The 20,881-nt window shown below is 32.1% G+C and overlaps 1 protein-coding gene across 2 annotated transcripts in view; it reads left to right on the top strand.

Annotated features, from left to right (window-relative positions):
• The window catches only part of LOC130896139 (cytotoxic granule associated RNA binding protein TIA1), a 385,008-nt gene that overhangs the window by 345,687 nt on the left and 18,440 nt on the right, over positions 1-20,881 (top strand). For both annotated transcript variants that reach the window (XM_057803957.1, XM_057803965.1), the window contains one exon: positions 13,533-13,635. In XM_057803957.1, the coding sequence (XP_057659940.1) occupies positions 13,533-13,635 (103 nt within the window). The remainder of the gene's footprint in view (positions 1-13,532; positions 13,636-20,881) is intronic.

Here is a 20,881-nt window from a genome sequence, read left to right as displayed (position 1 = left end):
CCATCGTTGCCATCGACTTGTGAATCGGTGCATTGTCTTGGTGGTTTCTCCTTGATTTTTGCATTCAACCGATCCAACAACTCTTGGGAGTATTCGCTATTTATTGCCTCTCCTTTTTGGAAATGGTTGATAAACAATATTCCATGCTCATCCCAAAATACTGAAGCCATAACTTTCCCAACTGACTGTTGTGCCTTCGGACGTGATTCACCGATTGTACTCCACTCAGATTATCATCGTTTTGATTCCAGAGTAAAGTGATGGATTCATATTTCAACATATCGATGCAAAACATCTGATTTATTACGTGTAAACATGGCCAAACTGCTTTGAATCATCAACACGTTATTGTTTTTCATCGACTGTGAGTAAACGCGGTACCCACTTTGAAAAAAGCTTTCTCGTGGTCAAATGTTGATGCAAAATTGTAAACACACTGCCTTCTGATGTCTTTATGGACTCAGCCATCTCAAACTATTTCAATTTACGATTCGATAAAACCAATTTGTGGACTTTCTTGATATTTTCTGGAGTAATCACCTCAATTGGACGACCAGAACGTTCACCAGCATCGGTGTGTCGATACGATACTGTTCTTTTTGATAGAACAGGGACCAGATAACATTTTGGTTATTGCTGAGCTTGTATAGAATTTTCATGAAGAAGCAATAATAAATTTATAAAGAAATTATATTGGAAATAACAAAAGTATCTTCACTTAAATGGCTGTCACTTTTTTTCATCCCAGATAGTTTTTTTTATTTATACCCTATTTTTTGGTTTGGATCCTTTTTAAAAGATCATTTATTGATTATCTAAAAATGGTTCTTGAATGATCGATCTGTGGGTATTTTACAATTTTTTCCAATTTAGGTGAGAAATTTCCCAATTTTGTTGTTGTTCCAATCAGCTTTTGTATTTAGACTCTAATTTTATAAAATGATCCATTTTAATAATGGTTTTGATCAGTTTTTTAGATTTAAATTCCGATTTGTTTATTCAGATCCTTTTTAAAGGATAATTTATTGACTCTCAGCTGGTTTTAAAATGATCAATTCATGTATATTTTTCTAATTTAGCCGTGAAATTTTTCTTTGTTTTAATCAGTTTTTTTAATCATTATCAATCACAAATCCTAAGTTTTAAGTTTGGATGCTTTTTTAAAGGTTTTAAAATATTACCATCTAAAAATGTTTCTTAAATTTTCGAAATTTTTCTAATTTTAGCTGTCATGCTTCTAATCCCTTTTTTTGAGTTAAACCCAAATTTTTTGTTTTAGATTCTTTTTGAAAGATCATTTATCGATTATCAGCTGAGATATTCAAATGATCGCTTTGTGTGTATTTTCACATTTTTGAAGAATTGCATGAAGTGTTATAGGGGTAGAAGGAAATATATAGAAAGTGGAAATATTTAACATCGTCATTCTCATTATTTGATAGTCACACCTCCGAAATGGAAATAAGTATACGTATACAATAGATCTTCAACGGTAACAAAACAAAATAATGTATGTAATGTTTCTTTTCAAAATTATATAAAATGAAGTTATTTTGATGCAGTAAGTTGATATCGTGATGATTGTTGATTACATCAAGTTTAATGTATGGTCTAAACTTACTGTCTCATATTTTTACCTGTGACTGTAATTAATCCTCATATTTCACAAGTAGTCTCGAATACCCAATTAAAATCAGCCTCTAAAACGTTTTCTTAGGGATAAAGTCTCTATAAAAGACGAACACCAAACTGCCCTAAATTACAGATAAAATCAGAACGGAGACAACTATCTCAAATTGCGGTTTATTCCCGATTAATGGAGTAATTTTTTAGCTTATTATTCGATATCTTCTATTTCCTGCTTGTCATTTAATGATTCATAAATTTTATAAAAAATAATCGAATTCGTGATATCCCTAAACGAATTTGACCATCAATAAATAAAATAATTTGAGAATATTCAATTGAAAAGTAAGTGTCTAATAGACGTCACCACAGTTATAAATGTAGCCACAACTAAATTCTAAAAGCGTGGTACATAAAACGCCGCATATTACCGGAAATTGAAAAAACCACCCTGAATTTAAGTGAAACTGTGAAACGCCTTTTCAATACGCAACTAATCTATTGCTGGCAGCTTTTAGATAATCCCCTGTGTGTTGTAATTATGTTCGAATATAACCGGAACCGCAGGGAAAATTCATACTAATAAAAATTTTCAATTTTAATATAAAAGGCCAACTGAAGCTATTAAGTTCCTGTAGTCACTCCGCCAGTAATAAAATTTCAAATTCCAGAGAAAATTTTAAATTCATTTTTTTTTAATGAAGACATGCTCTCTTGAAAGCAAAACTGTGTTTTTCTACCAAGATTGCGCTTTTGCGCTTTTTACATTATTATTTAATCAGAAATCAGAGAACTTGAATATATTTTGAAAAAAAAAATACCAACTAAGAATCTTTGTAGTCTGCAATAGTGAAAACAGTGACAACGATATAGTATAAAAAATATACCAGCAATAACATGTTTACTCTGTATATTCAGTATAACAGTGAGAATCTCTATTGCTTCATTTCTGTCAATACTTATATCTCCTTTTTGGGTCAGAATACTTGAATTTATCATCGTCATAACATTCAAACTTTGGGATTACGAGGTCTGGCTATTAAATAACGAGAGACTGGTTAAGAAAAACCTCTACTGCACAAATATAATAATAATAGTGGCGAAAACGTGTTTTGGAACGTGAATAGTCAAGATATTTAGATACCCAACGCACTACTCGTTTTTGACCCCACTCGTCTAGGGCGCACTCTAGGCGCGCAGTCTCGTTATTCAATAACCAGACCTCGTATAGTTAACTAATATCTTATTTTGCATTTTATTTCTATTTCGACATTTCAATATAGTTTAATTGGTACGATTGATCAAAACAATTCTGAAAATTAGTTTATTATATTTTGAAATATATTTTTAATCTACGACGCACCACATGAGTTTATATTATGCCGGTACTTCTTTGATGCGGGTATCCATTGCCAATGTCGCAATACCAATGCATTGAACCATCGTGTGGTACCGGCGAGAATATTGATATAAAACTGCCATTGGAATATGATAGGTACTAAATGCATTATTAATTAGAAATTATTATTGAGTACATCCGAATCCGAAGACATTTACAATATTATTATTGTCCAAACAAGGTCCGTCTTAAAAGAGGTTTCTTCACTACGACTAAACTACAACCATAAACACCATAGAAATAATTGCAAGTTTCAACTTGCCGCACTCACCGACAAGATTTAAACATCTGCTCGTAAACAAATAACGGATACCATTATTTTTGGCACCATTTCAACCTTTACTTGTTATGAAAGAGAAATTTGTTAAATTGTATTATTTTAGATTTAATGAATGGACTACGTGGCGGGCCGAAACAATTGGTATGGTAGAAAATATAAGTGAAAGAAATTCATAGTGTAGCGCTTCCTTAAGCTGTCTTAAGAAGCAGTTGTCAAAATTACCTTCAATGCATTCGTCTCATTAGTTTCATCGTCTCTGTTTCAAGTCTGAATTAAAGAAAGCGAAAACAGTTCATATACAAACTTCACAAAAAGTTGTCTTTGTCCAAAAAGTAGTTTCCTGGCATTTCATCTGGAAAGATCCAAAAACATCAAGCTAGTATTTGTTGAGATAGTATTGGATTTGGCGGAACTGTAAGAATTGTCACTTTTAAGCATTGCAGTATAATTTTTGATGAATGCGAAGTCTGCCACATTGTACCAAGGTCGTTTGTTTTGACTTCGATCCGACTTTGACATCCGTTTGTGCTATTGGTAATTGTTTTGGGATCATAGCTATAAACCCATAATCCTTCACCAGTAAATTGTTTCAAATTTTTAAAAACTAAAGACTTAATGCACTTAGAAAAACACAAAATAAACGCACAGCAATATGATCTAAGATAGGTTCGATACTCTTGAGAAAAACCTGTTATATCTGATAAAGAATTTATATACATATCAAGAAATTTTTGTACCACCCTGTATAGAGGGAATCGTCTTTTTTTAAATATTTGGGTAGTCATTTATTAAACCTTAATTTCAGCCTTATAAAAAGAGCTCTGCTTATAAAGGTTTAATAGTTGTGTGTTTATTTTTATTTTATCTGTAGCAATAGTCTTTTCTGCATCAATTTGTTATCGTCTTTTTTCAAACCGATATTTCAACTCGATTGTCATTTGAAGTAATGACAGCCATATTTGTTTTTAAGAGACTCTTTAAATAAATTGTTCCATTCACGTTAAATTGCAAACAATTACTTGACGATGTGACTTGAAAATAACCATTAGAACTTCTCTCGCAAAGCTAGACTATTTTAGTAACGAGAAAATATCACATCCGCAAAAACCTCATTCCACAAAATTATTATAAGTAATTAAAGAATGAAATCAATAGCACACATTTCCTTGAAAAGAGCAATTTATCTTTCTAATACTATCAGAAGACGAAAAACATGTAGTAGCGCTCATTTAATTCAAACGTAAGTAATATCAACCTTAAGTGTTTAATAAAAGAATGGAGTCTCGTAAATTGAGAGTCCCAACAATACGAACAGTATTTAACGCTTGAACTATCAAATGGAGACAGCAAATAATTGAAAAAGAATTTTTGGTATTCGATTGTGATGAACTACATTTCTCAAATATATTGTTTCCTCCAAAAAAGTATTAAATCCATCAATCCAAGTAAGTCAAGGTATTCCCGCCATAATGGACAATTATAAACGCTAGGTTTAGAAAGCAAGAAGTAGATCATGTCGTCTTCCCCATTCTCTTCAGAACATTAAATTTTGAAACCCAAGAAATATAAAATGTAAATTCTTAACAGCTAGAGCTATCCTACATCTTTATATTTCTGGAAGGAGTGACATTATTAGATCATCTATAAACATTGAGCACTTCCAAGTGCCACATAAAAAAACTGATACAATAAATCATTCGGGTCGCAGTGTATATGAACTAATTGAAATAAAAAAGACCGTTTGATATTTTATAGATCTAAATAGAGCTGGAGCTCTATTTCCGGTTAGCTTTAAACAGGTTCTCAGAGCTGATTGAATTTATACACCTTTAACCAACAGGTTATTGAGTATGAATTCTGGATACTTCATAGAAACAATATTTTGATGTTTATTTATATTGCGAGCCATTGGGGGATATTAATATCAACAAAAAGTGTCCCTGCTTTCTGCCTTTCCTGTCCAATTTGTCCTACAACTGAATCGGGTTGAGGTCAGGTTATTATGATGGCCAAATCATTACTTATTTTCCAATTATTACAAGGACTGCTTGGTGGACTCCGTTCTTCCTTAGTCTTACGGACAAACACTTTTACTGGATCTTTTATTGGATCCAAAAACCCCAAGCTTTGACTCATCGATCAATAAAACTCTCTTAATCCCACTGTAACCTCTTAATTTTATTTTAAAGTTGTAAAAGAGAATTCTTCACTGCTGCCCTACCAAAAAGTCCAGCTTATCTCAATCTCTTTTCCATTGTATAAGTACTAAAAGGCAGATCCCTGAGTTCATTGATCCAAGTTACTATCTCTGGGCCTATGAGTCATCAATAATGTTTACTGATCATTCAATACATTTTATCTTCAGTGGTTTTGGTGGTCTTGATGAATGAATATTTTTTTCACGTTAGTAGTCCACGGTACGTCAAGGTATTTTTAATTTAGAAGTTACTTTTGGGTATACTATACAAGTTTCAATCGATAGTTTCTTGGTTTCACATATTTGAAAACTTGGTTCAAAAAGTATAAATCACAGCAAATCCTTGCGTCTCACAACTTTTTACTTGTCGCACTCATTGACAAAAATAAATATGTGGGTTTGTAAGACACTGGAAAATATGGAAAAATTGATTATAGGATGAGCAAAAACTTTTGAAAATATATTGAAGATAAGAATTGAGCCTTATCCAAGAAAAACTGGTAGGGTTGCATCGAAAGCCATGTATATTTCTATCAATTATACAGGTTGATTAATTTTCCCATTCAAAATTTCGTCAGTTATAACCGATTAACTTAATTTCATGATCGCAAAAACTCTATTGAAATAATTCCATGCACCTGTTTTTTAAAAGTTTTAAGTTGTTGTCTTTTTTATAAATTTTAAATTTAAAAGTTATTTTCTAGCAATTATTCTTTTCCCCATCACATCCTGATGATGTACCTTAGTTCCATGAAATATTAATAAGTTTTTTGATAAGTCAACTGGATTATTCAAGTCACATTTAATAATTAATTTTGTAGGTATACGGTTTTAACAAAATATAAATTCAAACAATCGTCGAAAGAACTTGTTGCATCCACTTATCCTAATAATACGTATCTTCAATAATAAATGCACTCTACTTTGTACAAACAAAGAATATATTTCCGGGAATAAATTGATTCTGTTCGGCTTCTACGAAGAAGTATTTTAATATTCCCAAGAATAAATTCTTTCCTTGTCGTATCTTAATACCTTAAAGCTGGCTGTTGATGCGTACGGATCAAGACAACAAAGGTGTATTTTTAATTTAGCAGAACATGCCTGTTTCCGAATAAAAGCAGGAATTTCGAGAATCAAATCTCTACTATGGAAAGGACGGTGATGTCGTCGACGATGCTGTTTGCTGGTAACGCTCATATAAAATATGTTGAAACACTAACCTAAAAAAACGTATACAGAGACTTGGAATTTATAATGGTATTTCTATTTATTGGTATTCCATTTTCGTCTAACATTAAGTTTGAAAAAACCAAAACTTTTCATGTATTGTTATTTCTTGTACAGTACAGTAAAATCACTACTCCTAATATCTCGAATTATCTTTGGAATTGAAAACCATGTATATTTAAGGGACGTCGATATTTATAGTAGATTCAATTTCTTCACCACTTTAGCAACATGAATCTAAAAACATTATCTGACAATAGTAACACATTATTTAGAAGCTACTTCACGTTTCTTTACAACACTGTTCTTCTCCAATAAAAACTGCCAAACTTGCGATAGTATAGCTCAAATGTTTCTCTAAATTCTCTAAATATTAACCAGCTCTCTGTCACGACTCTTTTTGGAAGCTATTGATTAGGTTCAGGTGGTGTAGCATAAAGCTTGAAATTCAACTAATCCCACAAAAAAATAATGGAACTAAATTGGGTGCCATAACTGTCTCCATATGATTTCTAAAATGTGTGCGTTGATATCACTACAAGAACTTTGAATATGCCTGTTGACTTGACCATTTGACGACCATTTCTGAAAGTTGGTTAAGTGTAGTTTAAGTGTTTAAATAAATTAATTAAGTAAAATATAGTGTGTATAAATTTACCTCGCCGTAGAAAAACAATTTAAATAACTTAGGAAATAAAAAAACATTACAATACGAATGAAATTTATAATTTTTGGAAAAAGTAAACTTTATTTTTGGTACTCCACTCTCATGAGTAACTGTGATTCATTAAAAGATCAACAAGAAGATGTAGTTTGTTTGACAATATAGTAACCGAGTTAATTTCTTGTTATCACAGAAAATAAAAACAATATTAGTGTAGATAAGAACATGACAAAAATAGCTGAATGTTCAAAATTGATAATTCCAAAAAACTCTTTGAAAAAATTTCGTATTTTTCAAAATTAAATCATTCTGAATCAAAATAATGTTCTACTTCATATCCCTTGCCAATTAATGTTTCACCAGAGCGATCTCGGGCTCTAAACAATCACCTGTTTTGACATTTTATAAAAATTCGAACAAAATTCTCAAATTTTCGTTACCTGATATACAATCTTTGTACATCATCTGTTATTGTTGTTTATGCACCTATGATTTCCCTTATTTATTTCTAGTTCCTTGCGTTGTCAGAACACCCGCTGATCTCCTCCAGAGATCCATTTCCAACGCTAGAAGCTGGTATTGTTGGATTTTATCTAATTGCCAGATTTCGCATCCGTACAGCACCACACGCTTCAGAGTAAAGTTATAAATATCTCTTTTGTGCAGTTTGGATAGTTTCTTACCGCAATAACACTATTTTCTATACTCATACAGTGCCGGATTTGATTTCCTCTCCTAACCAGAAATTCAAAGTACGAAAGATTTGATAGCTATAATCAGTTTTTAAAATATTTAGTGACCCTCGCCCACACAACGTCTTCTGTTTCAGAAGCTACATATCTGATTACAGAACATCACAAAACGGAGACATCATTGCTTGCCTATCTGCAGATACCAACTCCTAAGTGTCCAAATTCTCTGAATCTATTTCGTAAAACAAATGTTTCAATTCTGATAATGTGTATTTTCTTGGAATGATTTTAAAAACTTGACTATTCCTTAGTGTTCGACCGATACCTTTGCTCTTGATGTTGTCTATTGATTAGGTTATTATCGAATATAACAATATTCGATTAGATACGTACATGTAGAATTGGACTAGTAATTATATATATATATATATATATATATATATATATATAATATATATAAGAAAAAATGAACTTTCTTGGTGATATGATGATGATTAACCCTAAGTCTACCTTCTATTTTGTTTTTAAGCCCAGTTTATTTCAAAATGGGAAATATCAAAGTGAAAAATATATACATTGAATTTTTTGTTATTTATATTAGTAGTAGGCGAAAAATATGCAACAGACGTCGACTTGACTGAACAAGAAAAACAAGATATTTCATCTCTCATATCAAAGCCATTTGTCATAATGGAATGAAATTCGTTTTGATAGTGTATGAAAGTGGAATGTAGGAAATGAGTGTAGTCACATTTGCAATATTTTGCATACGAAATATAGGAAATATACACACGGAATTCATATAGATTCACATTCAAGATTGTTTATAATATACAAGGTTGTATTACAATACATTACAAGTAATTGACTTACAATCAAAGCCTCTAAATCGAATGCCATTATTTTTGATAAAGTTTTAAATAATACGTCAATAGTATAATGATGGTGAAGATTCTGGTTGTCCAATTGGTGGTTACTCCAAAAAATATCAAAAAAGTCATAATTTGGTTATATCTAATCGTAAATTGATATTGCATGAGATAGCTGAGGCTGTAAAAATATCAAAAGGTACTGTAATTACAATTATGCATGAACATTTAACCATGAGAAAGCTTTTATCAAAGTGGGTGTCACGTTTACTCACAGTCGATCACCACCACAGTTGACGATTCAAAGCAAATTTTGGTCATGTTTACACGTAATAATTCAGATTTTTTGCGTCAATATCTGACAATGGATGGAACATGTATCCATTACTTTGGATGTTGGATCTGTTGAATGCAGAAATCATAGAGAAACGGCCTCATGTGTCGAATAAAAAACCACTGCTTCACAGAGAATGCACCGATTCATAAGTCGATGGCGACGGTGATTAGGTTAAGTAAGAAATTCACCTCAAATGAATAAGCAATTAAGGCAAATGAAGCAAAAGGAAAATCCTTTTACAAGCACAACATCGAGAAATTAGAGAAGCGTTTGAATGATTGTATTGCTCTTGAAGGAGATTACATTGATGAATAAAATCAAATTCTGGCGAAAAAATGTGTTTTTCTTAGTAACATAACTTATTGAGTGTTGATTTCACTGGTAAATACTGTCTTTGGTAGAGGGTTGAACGTATTTCCGTTGAAGTTATTTCTTTAATCATAATGACAAAATTGATATTTTTCTTTTAAATGATCAAGCTTTACCGCGATTGCGGCACAATCAAGCTCATTCGCATAGCTAAAAGATAAAAGTCAAGACATGTAAGGTAAGGAAAGCCTGTTCAATGGAAAGTAGTAGCTCAATTTGAGAAAAATATGAATAGTTTTCTTCGAATATGCAGTAATTGCTCCAAACAAAGCGTAGTAGCCAGACTAAGATTATGTTATACTAAAATCACGCACGAATATTTACTATGTAGTACTAACAAATCTATGTGTACATGGGTTGTCCATAAAATATAGTTCCCAAGAGCTGCGGACACAACGTTCATTGTAGTCTTGATAACTATGAGAGATGGAGCTTTTATTCGATTCTCAAGCTAGGTGTGAGTTGCGCTCTGTAGGACATTCATTCCAAATTTTGTGAGGTGTGTGAATTGAAGAAACACTTGAGAGGAACACATGTCACAGCCGAGCAAGAAGAAGGGGTTGAACTATCTTCGAAGCACGGTGGCAGACGTCTACGATTCAAGCATAGAGTCCCAAGCTTCCCAATTCAATACCTATAAACATGTTTTTCATTATGAAAATTCCATTGAAACCTTATTTTATGGACAAGCCTCATCTATGTTAATTACTTCTTCAGTTAATAAAGTATGACTAAATTCTCAAAATTAACGCTAATGATTAACATAGTTGATGCGAGAAATTTGTGCAATCTTTTAAAAAGTGTTTTCGTATTTTAATAAAGAAATCTGCCAATCTGGAGAGAAAAAAATTGAACATAATGTCGCTTTCAACAATTAGAATTTTTTATTTGGTGTAGGAAAAGGAAGTAAACTACATAACTCCCTTTTCCTTTGGCAACGGTGACGTAACCGTCGTTAAATGCAAACCCTTAGATTAAATGATGAGGCAAATTCCTACTACCGTGTAGCCAGTTCTCGTTGATTAATTATAATGTGGTTAGTAGGTAGAATCTGTTGTATAAGGCCCAAAATCGATTATTTTCCTTCATCGTTTCAGTACGTCAGACCCACATTCAAAGTTTGTTGACACAATTTTCAGTTTTTCCTTCACAAACAAAACTGAGGTTGAAACGAAAATCGGTTAATCGTGCTGGAAAAAATATTTATTTATTAAATGTGCTGAAGCTTTATCGGTAGTTTTCATCTGACGTTGAGATTTTTTTGTGAGAAATGAGAAAAACAAAATGATTCCACATTCAACAAATTATTCTTTATACAAACTATCTAACATGGAAATTTATAGTTATTACTAAATTTAAAAATATAGTTTCTAGATTATTTCTTAACTCTACGGAACAGATCTCGTGTAAAAAAATTCGCTGCAGTGAAAATCTATAAGGACTCATTCAATTGGCATTTGTACCAGTTTGTGTTTTTATATACTACCCCAATATCATCAGCAAAGCTAATGATTTGTCTAATTTTCTCTAAAAAAAATATATTATTTCATGTAAATAGTGACCCCAAGACCGTTCCTTGAGGCACTCCACACGTCAATTCTTTCGTGTTTTATTTTGACCTGTTGTTTTTGATTATCCAAAAAAACTATATATACTGGACCTTTTATTCCTAAGTCCTCTAAGGTTTCCGGTAAAATGGAATGATTGACGGTGTCGAAAACCTTTACCAAATGAAGTATTACTAGTTTATCTTTATCTATGCATTCGTAAATAGTGTAAATTGTTGTATCAAATTCAGATTCTGATACTTAGATACTGATGAATGGTTTTGTTTAGTCTTTAGGTCTAAGCACTTCTAATAAAGAAGATTGGTTGGAATGTTTAGAATGCAAAATGTGGGTCCATGTCAAATATGTAACTGGAAACTTTACTCATATATTTGCATAAGAGGATTGCTACCTCTGTATAATATATATTTTCTTAAAAAATATTATTTTAGTTTGGCAATGGTTTATTAAAATAATTATAAGTATAAATAATTTATACAAGTTGTGATTTGTAAACGAAGTTTCGGTCTTCTTCTTCTTTCTTTAATAAAACTGTCTCAAGTGATCTCTTTTGTTTATAACGTTTTCAAACAATAAAAAATTATAAATAATTGACGATTTTGTCTTTTAATTTAACAAACCTCGTACCCCGAAGGTGTAACAACTATCCTTAAATCGGGGGTAAGTGTTGTTACAATCGACTTTTGTGCTTCAATTTTTCTTTTTGAAAAAATTACAGTAATTTTGATAACTTTTCAATTTTCTTTGATAAATAGACATATTAACGAGGTATAAATTGTTTGATAGCTATTGTCATTTTAACAATAATCTAAAAATTGTAACAACGTGCCCCCCGCTCGCGTATGTGCCTTAGGACTACTAGTCAAAGTAACTGAAACCACGTTGACGTTGTCCATATTGAAATCCACACAAAATTACTACCACTGTGTACTCAAGTTCCAAATGAACTAAACGGAGGTCATGGAGAGACTGACCACGATTGCGAAATCCAAATGAAGCGTTAAAATAAATTTTGTGAGCGACAATTTGAAGCTATACGTGGCATTATTTAACTTTTTTCATTCTCAAACCTTGAGGTTTCTTGCACCGATGAAATTTCGTTTCTGAAGTTTCTGAAATCTAGTTAACTTTTTCATTTTAAAGCGTTTTTCTACAATCCACGTTATCCATTCTAATTTGTGACAGCCTAAAGATACAAAATTTGTAGTTGAACATATTGTACAGAATTTAATATCTGTATCATCAATTGTTTACATTTAACAAACAATGGAGCTGATGTGTATGAGCTTATTCGAAGCGTGAAAATATTCAATTCATTAGATCGTTAACGAAACTGTTTGTATTCCAACGCAATACTCGGTAGGCTAATTTTATTTGAAGTTTAAGTACAATATCTGTGAAATATATTTTTGAGTAGCCCGCAATTTGGTTTTGCATCAAACACAATATCTAATATATAGAGCAGTAGGGCCCTGGAGAGCCATCATAGAAAACCAACACTTAAAATCAAAAATAAGGGCCGAATATTCTGGTAATCTACTGAATGATAACAGAGCAAAGCTCAGATAACATGGAACAACGGGTAACAGAACACGAAAATGGAAGGGAAGCTATAAAAACTTTAGACACGGAGATAAAACGCGAATTATGGTAAATGGAAAATAATAAAATTGGAGGAGAAAATGGTCTCAACGCGGAGATATTCAAAATAAGTGGACGAGAGCTACATAAAAGGATTTGAAGACTGGTAAGGAAGGTGCGAGAGCTACAGATGCATAACACCACTGGATGTGACCTACAAAGTGTTGACCAGAATAATGATAAACAAACAGGAACCAGTTTATTACCAAAAATTCGGTGAATATTGAACAATATAGTTTGGTTGAATTATATCAGGTCTTAACATCTTTATAACGGCAATTATTGCCTTACGCACTTTCTAGATCCTCTTGCAGTCGCTTTGTCTTCCTGCGTGTTGGACATTAGACAAGTCATTCCCAGCTATAACTATACCAAACTTCATTCAGAAACTGGTATACTTGAGGTTTATTATCACTTCAGCTGCTCTCTATTGAATCTAGGAAGTCTCGTCGATTTTTTAGGTGTTTGAACCCCAATTCTAAGCTTAACAAATTTGACTTCGTTCTCGACAATTCTAAGATACAATAATTTATTAATATGCTTCCAACAGTATTTAAAAAGGTGACTTCACACTTGATGAGTCAGAATATATGAGCTGACCTGCGCTTTAGCTCGTCGAGATATTGGTTCCCAATTTTGATACAGATTAATTTGTTGCAGGAAGCCGAAAGTGCCATAGCAGCTATGAACGGGCAATGGCTCGGCAGCAGAAGTATCCGAACAAATTGGGCTACCAGAAAACCTCCGGCTCCAAAAAGTGAAGGTAAGTCAATTTAATTTATATCATAATCACTTTTAGGCCACGAAAAACCTTCTAGAAATATGAGCTTTTAAGTAGATACAATTTAACAAAGGAATCCACTCTTTAAGCATTGTTTAAAACGATAAACCTTGCTCAATCCAGAACTAGTATAATCAGTAGTAATATACCGGGTGTCCTGTATAAGAACAGATACAGAGGCGTATGAAGTAGCCCAAAATTGGAAATAGTTCTCTATGAGGAACCACGCGATTAGAAAACCTCCTTCGACATTATTCCACGCTTCTTCTGCAGTTTACACTTTTTTGCTAAACGAGAATTTCACACTTATATAATTAAAATTTTAACAATTTATGTATAAATTCGTATACAACTTTTTAAATAACATTCTTGTAAACATGTTTACTGTTATTCCACTTTTCTTTGAAAATGACAAAGTTTTATGAAAATTTACAATATTAAAGAAAGTTTTATATTTGAATTTTCTATGGTATAAACAACATTTTTCTTGTGTTGAATCCGTTTACTTACTATTACTTAATGCCCTTAACAGTGTACCAATTCTGATATTTTTAAGTTGAACGGTTACAAAAATATTATTTTTTTTTAATTTTGGGTCCTATAACTCATTGATGAAACCTGGTATAGAGGTAAATTGCCTAAGAATCGTAATATTTTGAGCTCCCCTATACACCTCAGCTCTGTGACGGTTCTTATGAGGGACACACTTTATATCAAATAATATAATCGTCATTCAATATATTAGAGTAACTGATTCTAGAGATAGTATAGGATTAATACTAATTTGTTGATTGGCTTATTAATATTTATACAACCCTGTAACCATAGGAGAGATTTATTCGATATTATCTAATCGATTGTCGTCGCCCTATATTCATACACAAAGTTATTTATCAAACGCTGCCATTGAATCTTTTCTTATTTGAAATGCCGTATATTATTTATTATTATATATATCGGGAATTGCATGAAGTTCTATATGCAAAATATAAGGACCGTATTTTATCGATAGTTTCAAAAAGAAGGTTGCAGAAATTGTAAATTTTGCCCTATGGTTTGTTAGTCATAATATACATATTTTTTATACATTTTCAATATAAATGGCTTCAGAATATATATATTTTGAAGCTTTTGTTTCAAAAAATACTTTTTCTGGACAGTTATTATCTTTCTATTACATTCATATGATAGTTTCGAATTTTTTCCAAATGTAAATAGTCACCTCAGTCCTTTGAAGATTAATTTGCAATTTAAAACATTTTTTGGACGTAGATTCCTTTTTTTCCTTTTTCTTTTACAGTATCGGTTCAAGGAAATAGGGAGGTAAAATAAAAATACATATTTTTGAATTATGGCAACATTGATGTGAATATGTCAAATCTGACATTCCCAACGAAAACTTTGACATTATTAATTGTGAACGTACACAGAAAGTGTTGTCATATGAGTAATATTCGAGTTGTTTATAGATACTTAAGACATTCATCAAAAAATGGAATTAAACCTGATTTACAATGACATTCGACATGGATTAAACCAACAAATTCATGCTGGCGATTATTTTTAGTAAATATGAAAATATTAAATATTTCAGAGAGAACGTATTGCTCACAAATAACCTCAACATTTCAAAATGCTTCATATTTAGTCGAGAAAAAATTGAATGGTTAGAATCTCTGCATATAATTACTTATTTATTTGGGCTAATACAGAACTGTATTGGAACTTACACCTGTTCATCACTCATTTTTTATACAAGCAGATAGCGTCAATATTCCACTTAATTAAATATGTGTCAAAGCAATAAAGACTGGAGGGTAATGAATCTGCCTCCTGTTTCCGATGCTGCAACCGAGAAATCCTTTGATCTACTGTACACCACAAACCTTTAAATTGCGTGATGTAAAATTAAAAATGCACAATCATTCGCTTGACACATTTTCTTGCAGTTGTAATCAAATTTCCTATGAAAAATTTTTAACGTTCCCACCTATAACCATATTACGTAATTGGGTATGTTGAAGAAAGATTTGTTGTATAGAAATCAAAATTTTCATGAAACTTGGAACAAATTTGAAATTTCAAGCTAGAATTTTCTTGTATCTATAACTTGATTTGAGCCGTATTTTGTAGTAGAATCAAATTTTTATAAAAATATGCAATAACTGTACTTGTTTGTTAAAGTGTAATTTAATAAGTTTAAACCTCAAATGTCAGTTTAAACTGCAGATAACTATTTTTTTTTACATTTCATAGATATTGCTCACTTTTACCGGCTCCCTGGAGGTAGTTAAACATAAAACTGAGAATTTCTACGTACCGTTTTTACGATATTCCTTTTAGTGAAGGATTTTGGTTTTGTTAAAATGATTGAAGATATGCACTTCACTTTATAACTGTTATTGTACAAAATTGTGAACAATCTTTTGACTTCAAATATAATGTTTTGTAACTTCTTATCAGATTTCCGATGTAATACAACCCCCTTTACATATTTACGACTACGTAAATTGAAATGTGAATTATTATAGATCCAAAATCTAACGTTATTTTATAAGGTAGAAATCGACTTGAGGTCGCCTGTGAAATTGATTCGATTTCAAAAATCCCCTTCGCTTTTTCGATCCTGAGAATTGTTCTCAATCAAAGACGATTTGAAGCTGTCAGAAGTTGCTTATGTTTTGCATGCCTCGAAGGTTCCAATACGAGCATATGCATATTCTATTGAATACAAAACTTTTTGATTTCCTAGCTATTTCGAATATGTCATAGCGCCGTGACGTTGTTTCGAACTTATATTATATTATGAAAAGAGATTTCCCTACTTTGTGTTATTTCGTTTCCTTCTATAGAAAATGTCAAATGTTTTCATTTCCAGCGTACTGTTCAGTTCTTATACTCCCATATAAATGCGTTCATTATTAATTTACGAATTCATTTATCAAATATTTTGATCTCGTTCTTAAATTAGTTCAGAATCCGCGACATTGAACTTGTTAATTCCTGTTTAATATAAGAACAACATATTGGCGTTGAATGCAGCAAATTATCTAGTAAAATACCTGTCAAATTCATCTTATTTATAGAATCGTTACCAGAATGTACACGTTCATGTACCCCTCATCAAATTTGATTACTGGTAGACAGAAAATGAACAATCGCGTTTGTTACACTAATTTCTATATATAAATGAACATCATTGCATGGGATTATGTCGATCAATTGAGCATTGAATTGCCATTGGTCGTTGTAAAATTAACCTAAAACCAAATATAATATTTATACACTGCTTCGTAATTACATACATGATCATACCAGTTCCAATAGGAAAGTATTGTATGTTGGTATCATCTCCATATAAATAAGGATACAAAATTAGAACAAACTATGGGGGGTTCCAAAGTAAACTGAAAGATAGTATGAACGATTCCATATTCAAATAATTCTTGTTTTAGAAGCCATATTGTGACAAACAACATTAACAACAACAGAATAGTACATTTCAAAATTTGTAAACCAACTTTCGGCAAGCTCTTTGAGACCTTAGTAAAACCATTCATTATTACATCGCAGATTCAACATGATCTTTGGATTGTAATCTTTTTCCATGCAATAATTTCGCAATGTATCTGAAGAAATAGTAATCTGACGGTGCAAGGTCCAGACTAAATGTTGGATGATGTAGGAGTTCAATTCCCCCAAGTTTGATCTAATTCCGCGTAATTTTCTCAGTATGTGATTTAGATGTTTTTTCGTAAGAGAACCAAAATATTTCTACATTAAAACCTTACAGATTCTCATCAGCTATCCACTATATAACTCGGCATTGATGACTCGACCATCTGAAATGATTTAACATTCTTAATTCCACCAGACACAAAATAAGACTATCCGCTCGAATCAACCTTTGTCTAGTAACTGATTTTTCACGTTCCAGCAGAGTAAAGAGCTGTTTACACACCTCTACTAGACGTTTCGCTTCAATATCGATAAATTTCTGTGACTATTCAACTGTTCGAGAAAAATTCAATGGATTCTAACGAGGTGACTTTGGGAACCACGAGAATCCCCAGTACGATAGTTACAAAATGTGGACAAGCAACATCAACATTATTATTATATGTTTCAACATAAGTTAAGTTCCTAGAAATTGAAGATTTGTCTCACATGACAACTGTGGAGGAAGAAAAAACATTCTAATAAATAATTTCCCTTTAAAAACAGCATTAGATTTCACACTAAAAAAGTCTGGAAAATCAACTAAAGGAAAACAGATTCGAAACTTATACAGAATGTTTCATTAATACTAAGCTGGAATTTCTAGTACTTTTGTTGGTGATATTCATACTGAACACACTATTAACACTACACCAACACTCACAAATTCACTTTCTGACGTGCGCTTCGTTTTCAGATTCCGAAAACTTACTGAGGACGATAACTTGAAAATCGAAACGCACGTTCAATTTTATTAATAATTATCTATATAGTACTAACTGTTAAAACAATACAATTCAACCTAAAACACACTCATAATATTTTTGTTTACCGAGATACAGAGTGTTTTATTATAGATGATTTAATACCTTCTAAAACTTATTGTCTCAACAGTGGGGTAGATTCTAGAGAAGAACTATATTCTATAACTTAATTGCTAAACATTGAATTTTGGAAACTGTAGAAATGATGAATTGAACACTGTGTATATTTGTCAGCATGATATTTCTATCAAGTGGTTAACTTTTCAATAAGTGCTGGAAAAATTGTGGTATAAAGTTGGTGAAGACACAAAGGATGCTTAGCTTTTTAGTTTTATTAATTTGTATCTATGACTTTATTTGTTTTTAATATATATACCAAGATTAAATATTCATAAAATTCTCCAATTACTTTCATCCCTCGTACTTTTAAATCCGTTACATACAACCACCGTAGCTTGAGGCTACTACAGCACAAACATTTTATGGTTGTGATGAGTAGTTTTTGCCGAGTGAAATATGAGTATAAAAAAGAATTTGATGTATATTTGCTTGTGAACATCTTTCAAATATCAGACTGCTGGACATGATAAAACGTGTTGTTTAAAAAAATTGCACGGCTCAGGTCGCGTAAAACCTCAAATAAAAAAAAGTAATCCAGGAACGAATAATTATGGAACAATCGTTTTGTCAAAGAAAGGACGAAAGACCTTTGAACAGAGCTCATTGTTTTCACTTTAGTTTTCTATCAATGGCGGTAGGCGAAAATTGAATAGTAAAGCAAAACATAAAGAATACGAACAATCGGGAAACTCGTCCTGAGTCTCCAATATTCGTAGAGTATCCATTAGTTAACACATTTTCAACATTAAAGTGGAATGTATTTTTACGAAACAGGAAGATCAGTTTGACCTATTTTATTTTCCATCATATTTTCATCACATTACAACTAATCTCGATTGACTGTGATTATGTGAAATTACGAGCAAAAATCAATCAATTGATACGTGGGTGGTCTAAAAATGTAAATAAATAAAGAAACTATCATAAATCGGATAATGAAATATTGATTAACAAATTGTTACGTTTTGGTATGAATCAAGTTTTAAAAAATAATCACTGGATGCCAAATCTGAGCTATATTGGGGTGACTTCCTACCGGCGTAGTTCTTCGCAGTATGGAATCTGGCATTGTTATGCAGGATGATGGAACTATTCATATCCGGTCATCTTCGGACCTTCTTCTAGTAACCTCGTCACAGTGGCACAATATCCATCATAATAACACAAACTGAAAACTAGAATTTGAAGAAATGTTAAACTTAACGTACTTCTTCAATTTCTGCCGTGGTGATTTCTGTAGTTAAATTTTTATTTGTCTGAATGGAAAAAGCAATACCATCTCGTTATATAGCTTATATAGCCAAAAAACTTACATACTTCTATTGTAAATCTCATATGGGAACCCAGTCTGTGTTCATAAAAATTGAATTCATGTTTTACACCAGATACTCTAGATGAACTTTATAAGCGTCTTGCCGTTTCAATAGTCTTGAATCGTCTCTAACCACTGTAGAGAAACTAATTTTTCCACAATGTTGTATCGAATTGCAAACTTTCTTCTCGTTAGGTTTATTCCAGCAAACTGTATGTAACTATTTGATCATTCGCGATATGAAAATATGGTTCCAACAGTATCAAGTTCAAGTATTTAATAAAAAGTTTCACGTTCCAGCCACAAATTAAACTTGTTCACTACTAGTTCAGGAACATATATTTTAGATCGTGTATCGTGTTTTATCAGGTTATAAAATATTTTTAACATGGAGATAGAGTATTTAATCGGTAGTGGAGATGAAAGTGAATGGTCCAGTGATAAAACACGAAAGATGATTTTCTTCGTTTCCCTACCTGTATTAAATCTGGTGTTCCAGCAACAATTGCTGGGTACTAGATCGTAACATATTACGAGGATGGTCCCAGAAGTACCTGATCTGACCTAGAGATGTCGGTAGTTGCTTGTAAAGAAAGTACACAATTTTAATAGCATAAGTTTCAAGTTTGAACAAGCTACGCTGTTAAGTATTTGTTTGGCAGCTATCAATAGTAAACGTCTTAGGTGAATTGGTAAACATGGAAACCAGCATCGCTGTGGTCGACCAAAAGTGGTTACAACTCCAGAAATGTTCAGAAAATCGACAAAAAGGTACTGGATGATCGTCTACTGAATGTAAGCGAGCTGGCATGCATAGTAGGCATTTCAAAAAGTGCGGTACATCGCATATCAACTGAAAATTTCGACATAATAAAGCTGTGCGCAAGATGGGTGCCATGTTTGCTCACAATGGAACAAAATAGCGCCGTTCACATGTTTTCATCGAGTATGTGGCAAGATTCAATAGACTTTTTAGGACGTTTCATAATCATGAATGAAATGTGGGTCCATCACTTCACACCCGAAACAAAATAATAATCAAAACAATGGACTGCAAAGGGAGAACCAACTCCGAAGATGGCAAAGACCGTTCCATCTGCAGGCAAGGCTGAAAAATGAATATATTTTTTCCCAAAATTTTAGTGCTTTCTTTGATAGGCCAGGTACTATCCTCATATAGTCAAGTCATGTTTGGTGCATCAAACCTTAAAATATGATCCGAACATACTGCTGGAACAAAACTATTATCTCTCGTATAACACAAACTAGTACAATGGATTTTCCATTATTTATTCAATGGAAAAAGTAATGTAGC

Source organism: Diorhabda carinulata, chromosome 1 (genome assembly GCF_026250575.1).
Source record: "Diorhabda carinulata isolate Delta chromosome 1, icDioCari1.1, whole genome shotgun sequence".
NCBI lineage: Eukaryota > Metazoa > Arthropoda > Insecta > Coleoptera > Chrysomelidae > Diorhabda > Diorhabda carinulata.
This window is presented reverse-complemented; position numbering and strand designations above follow the sequence as displayed.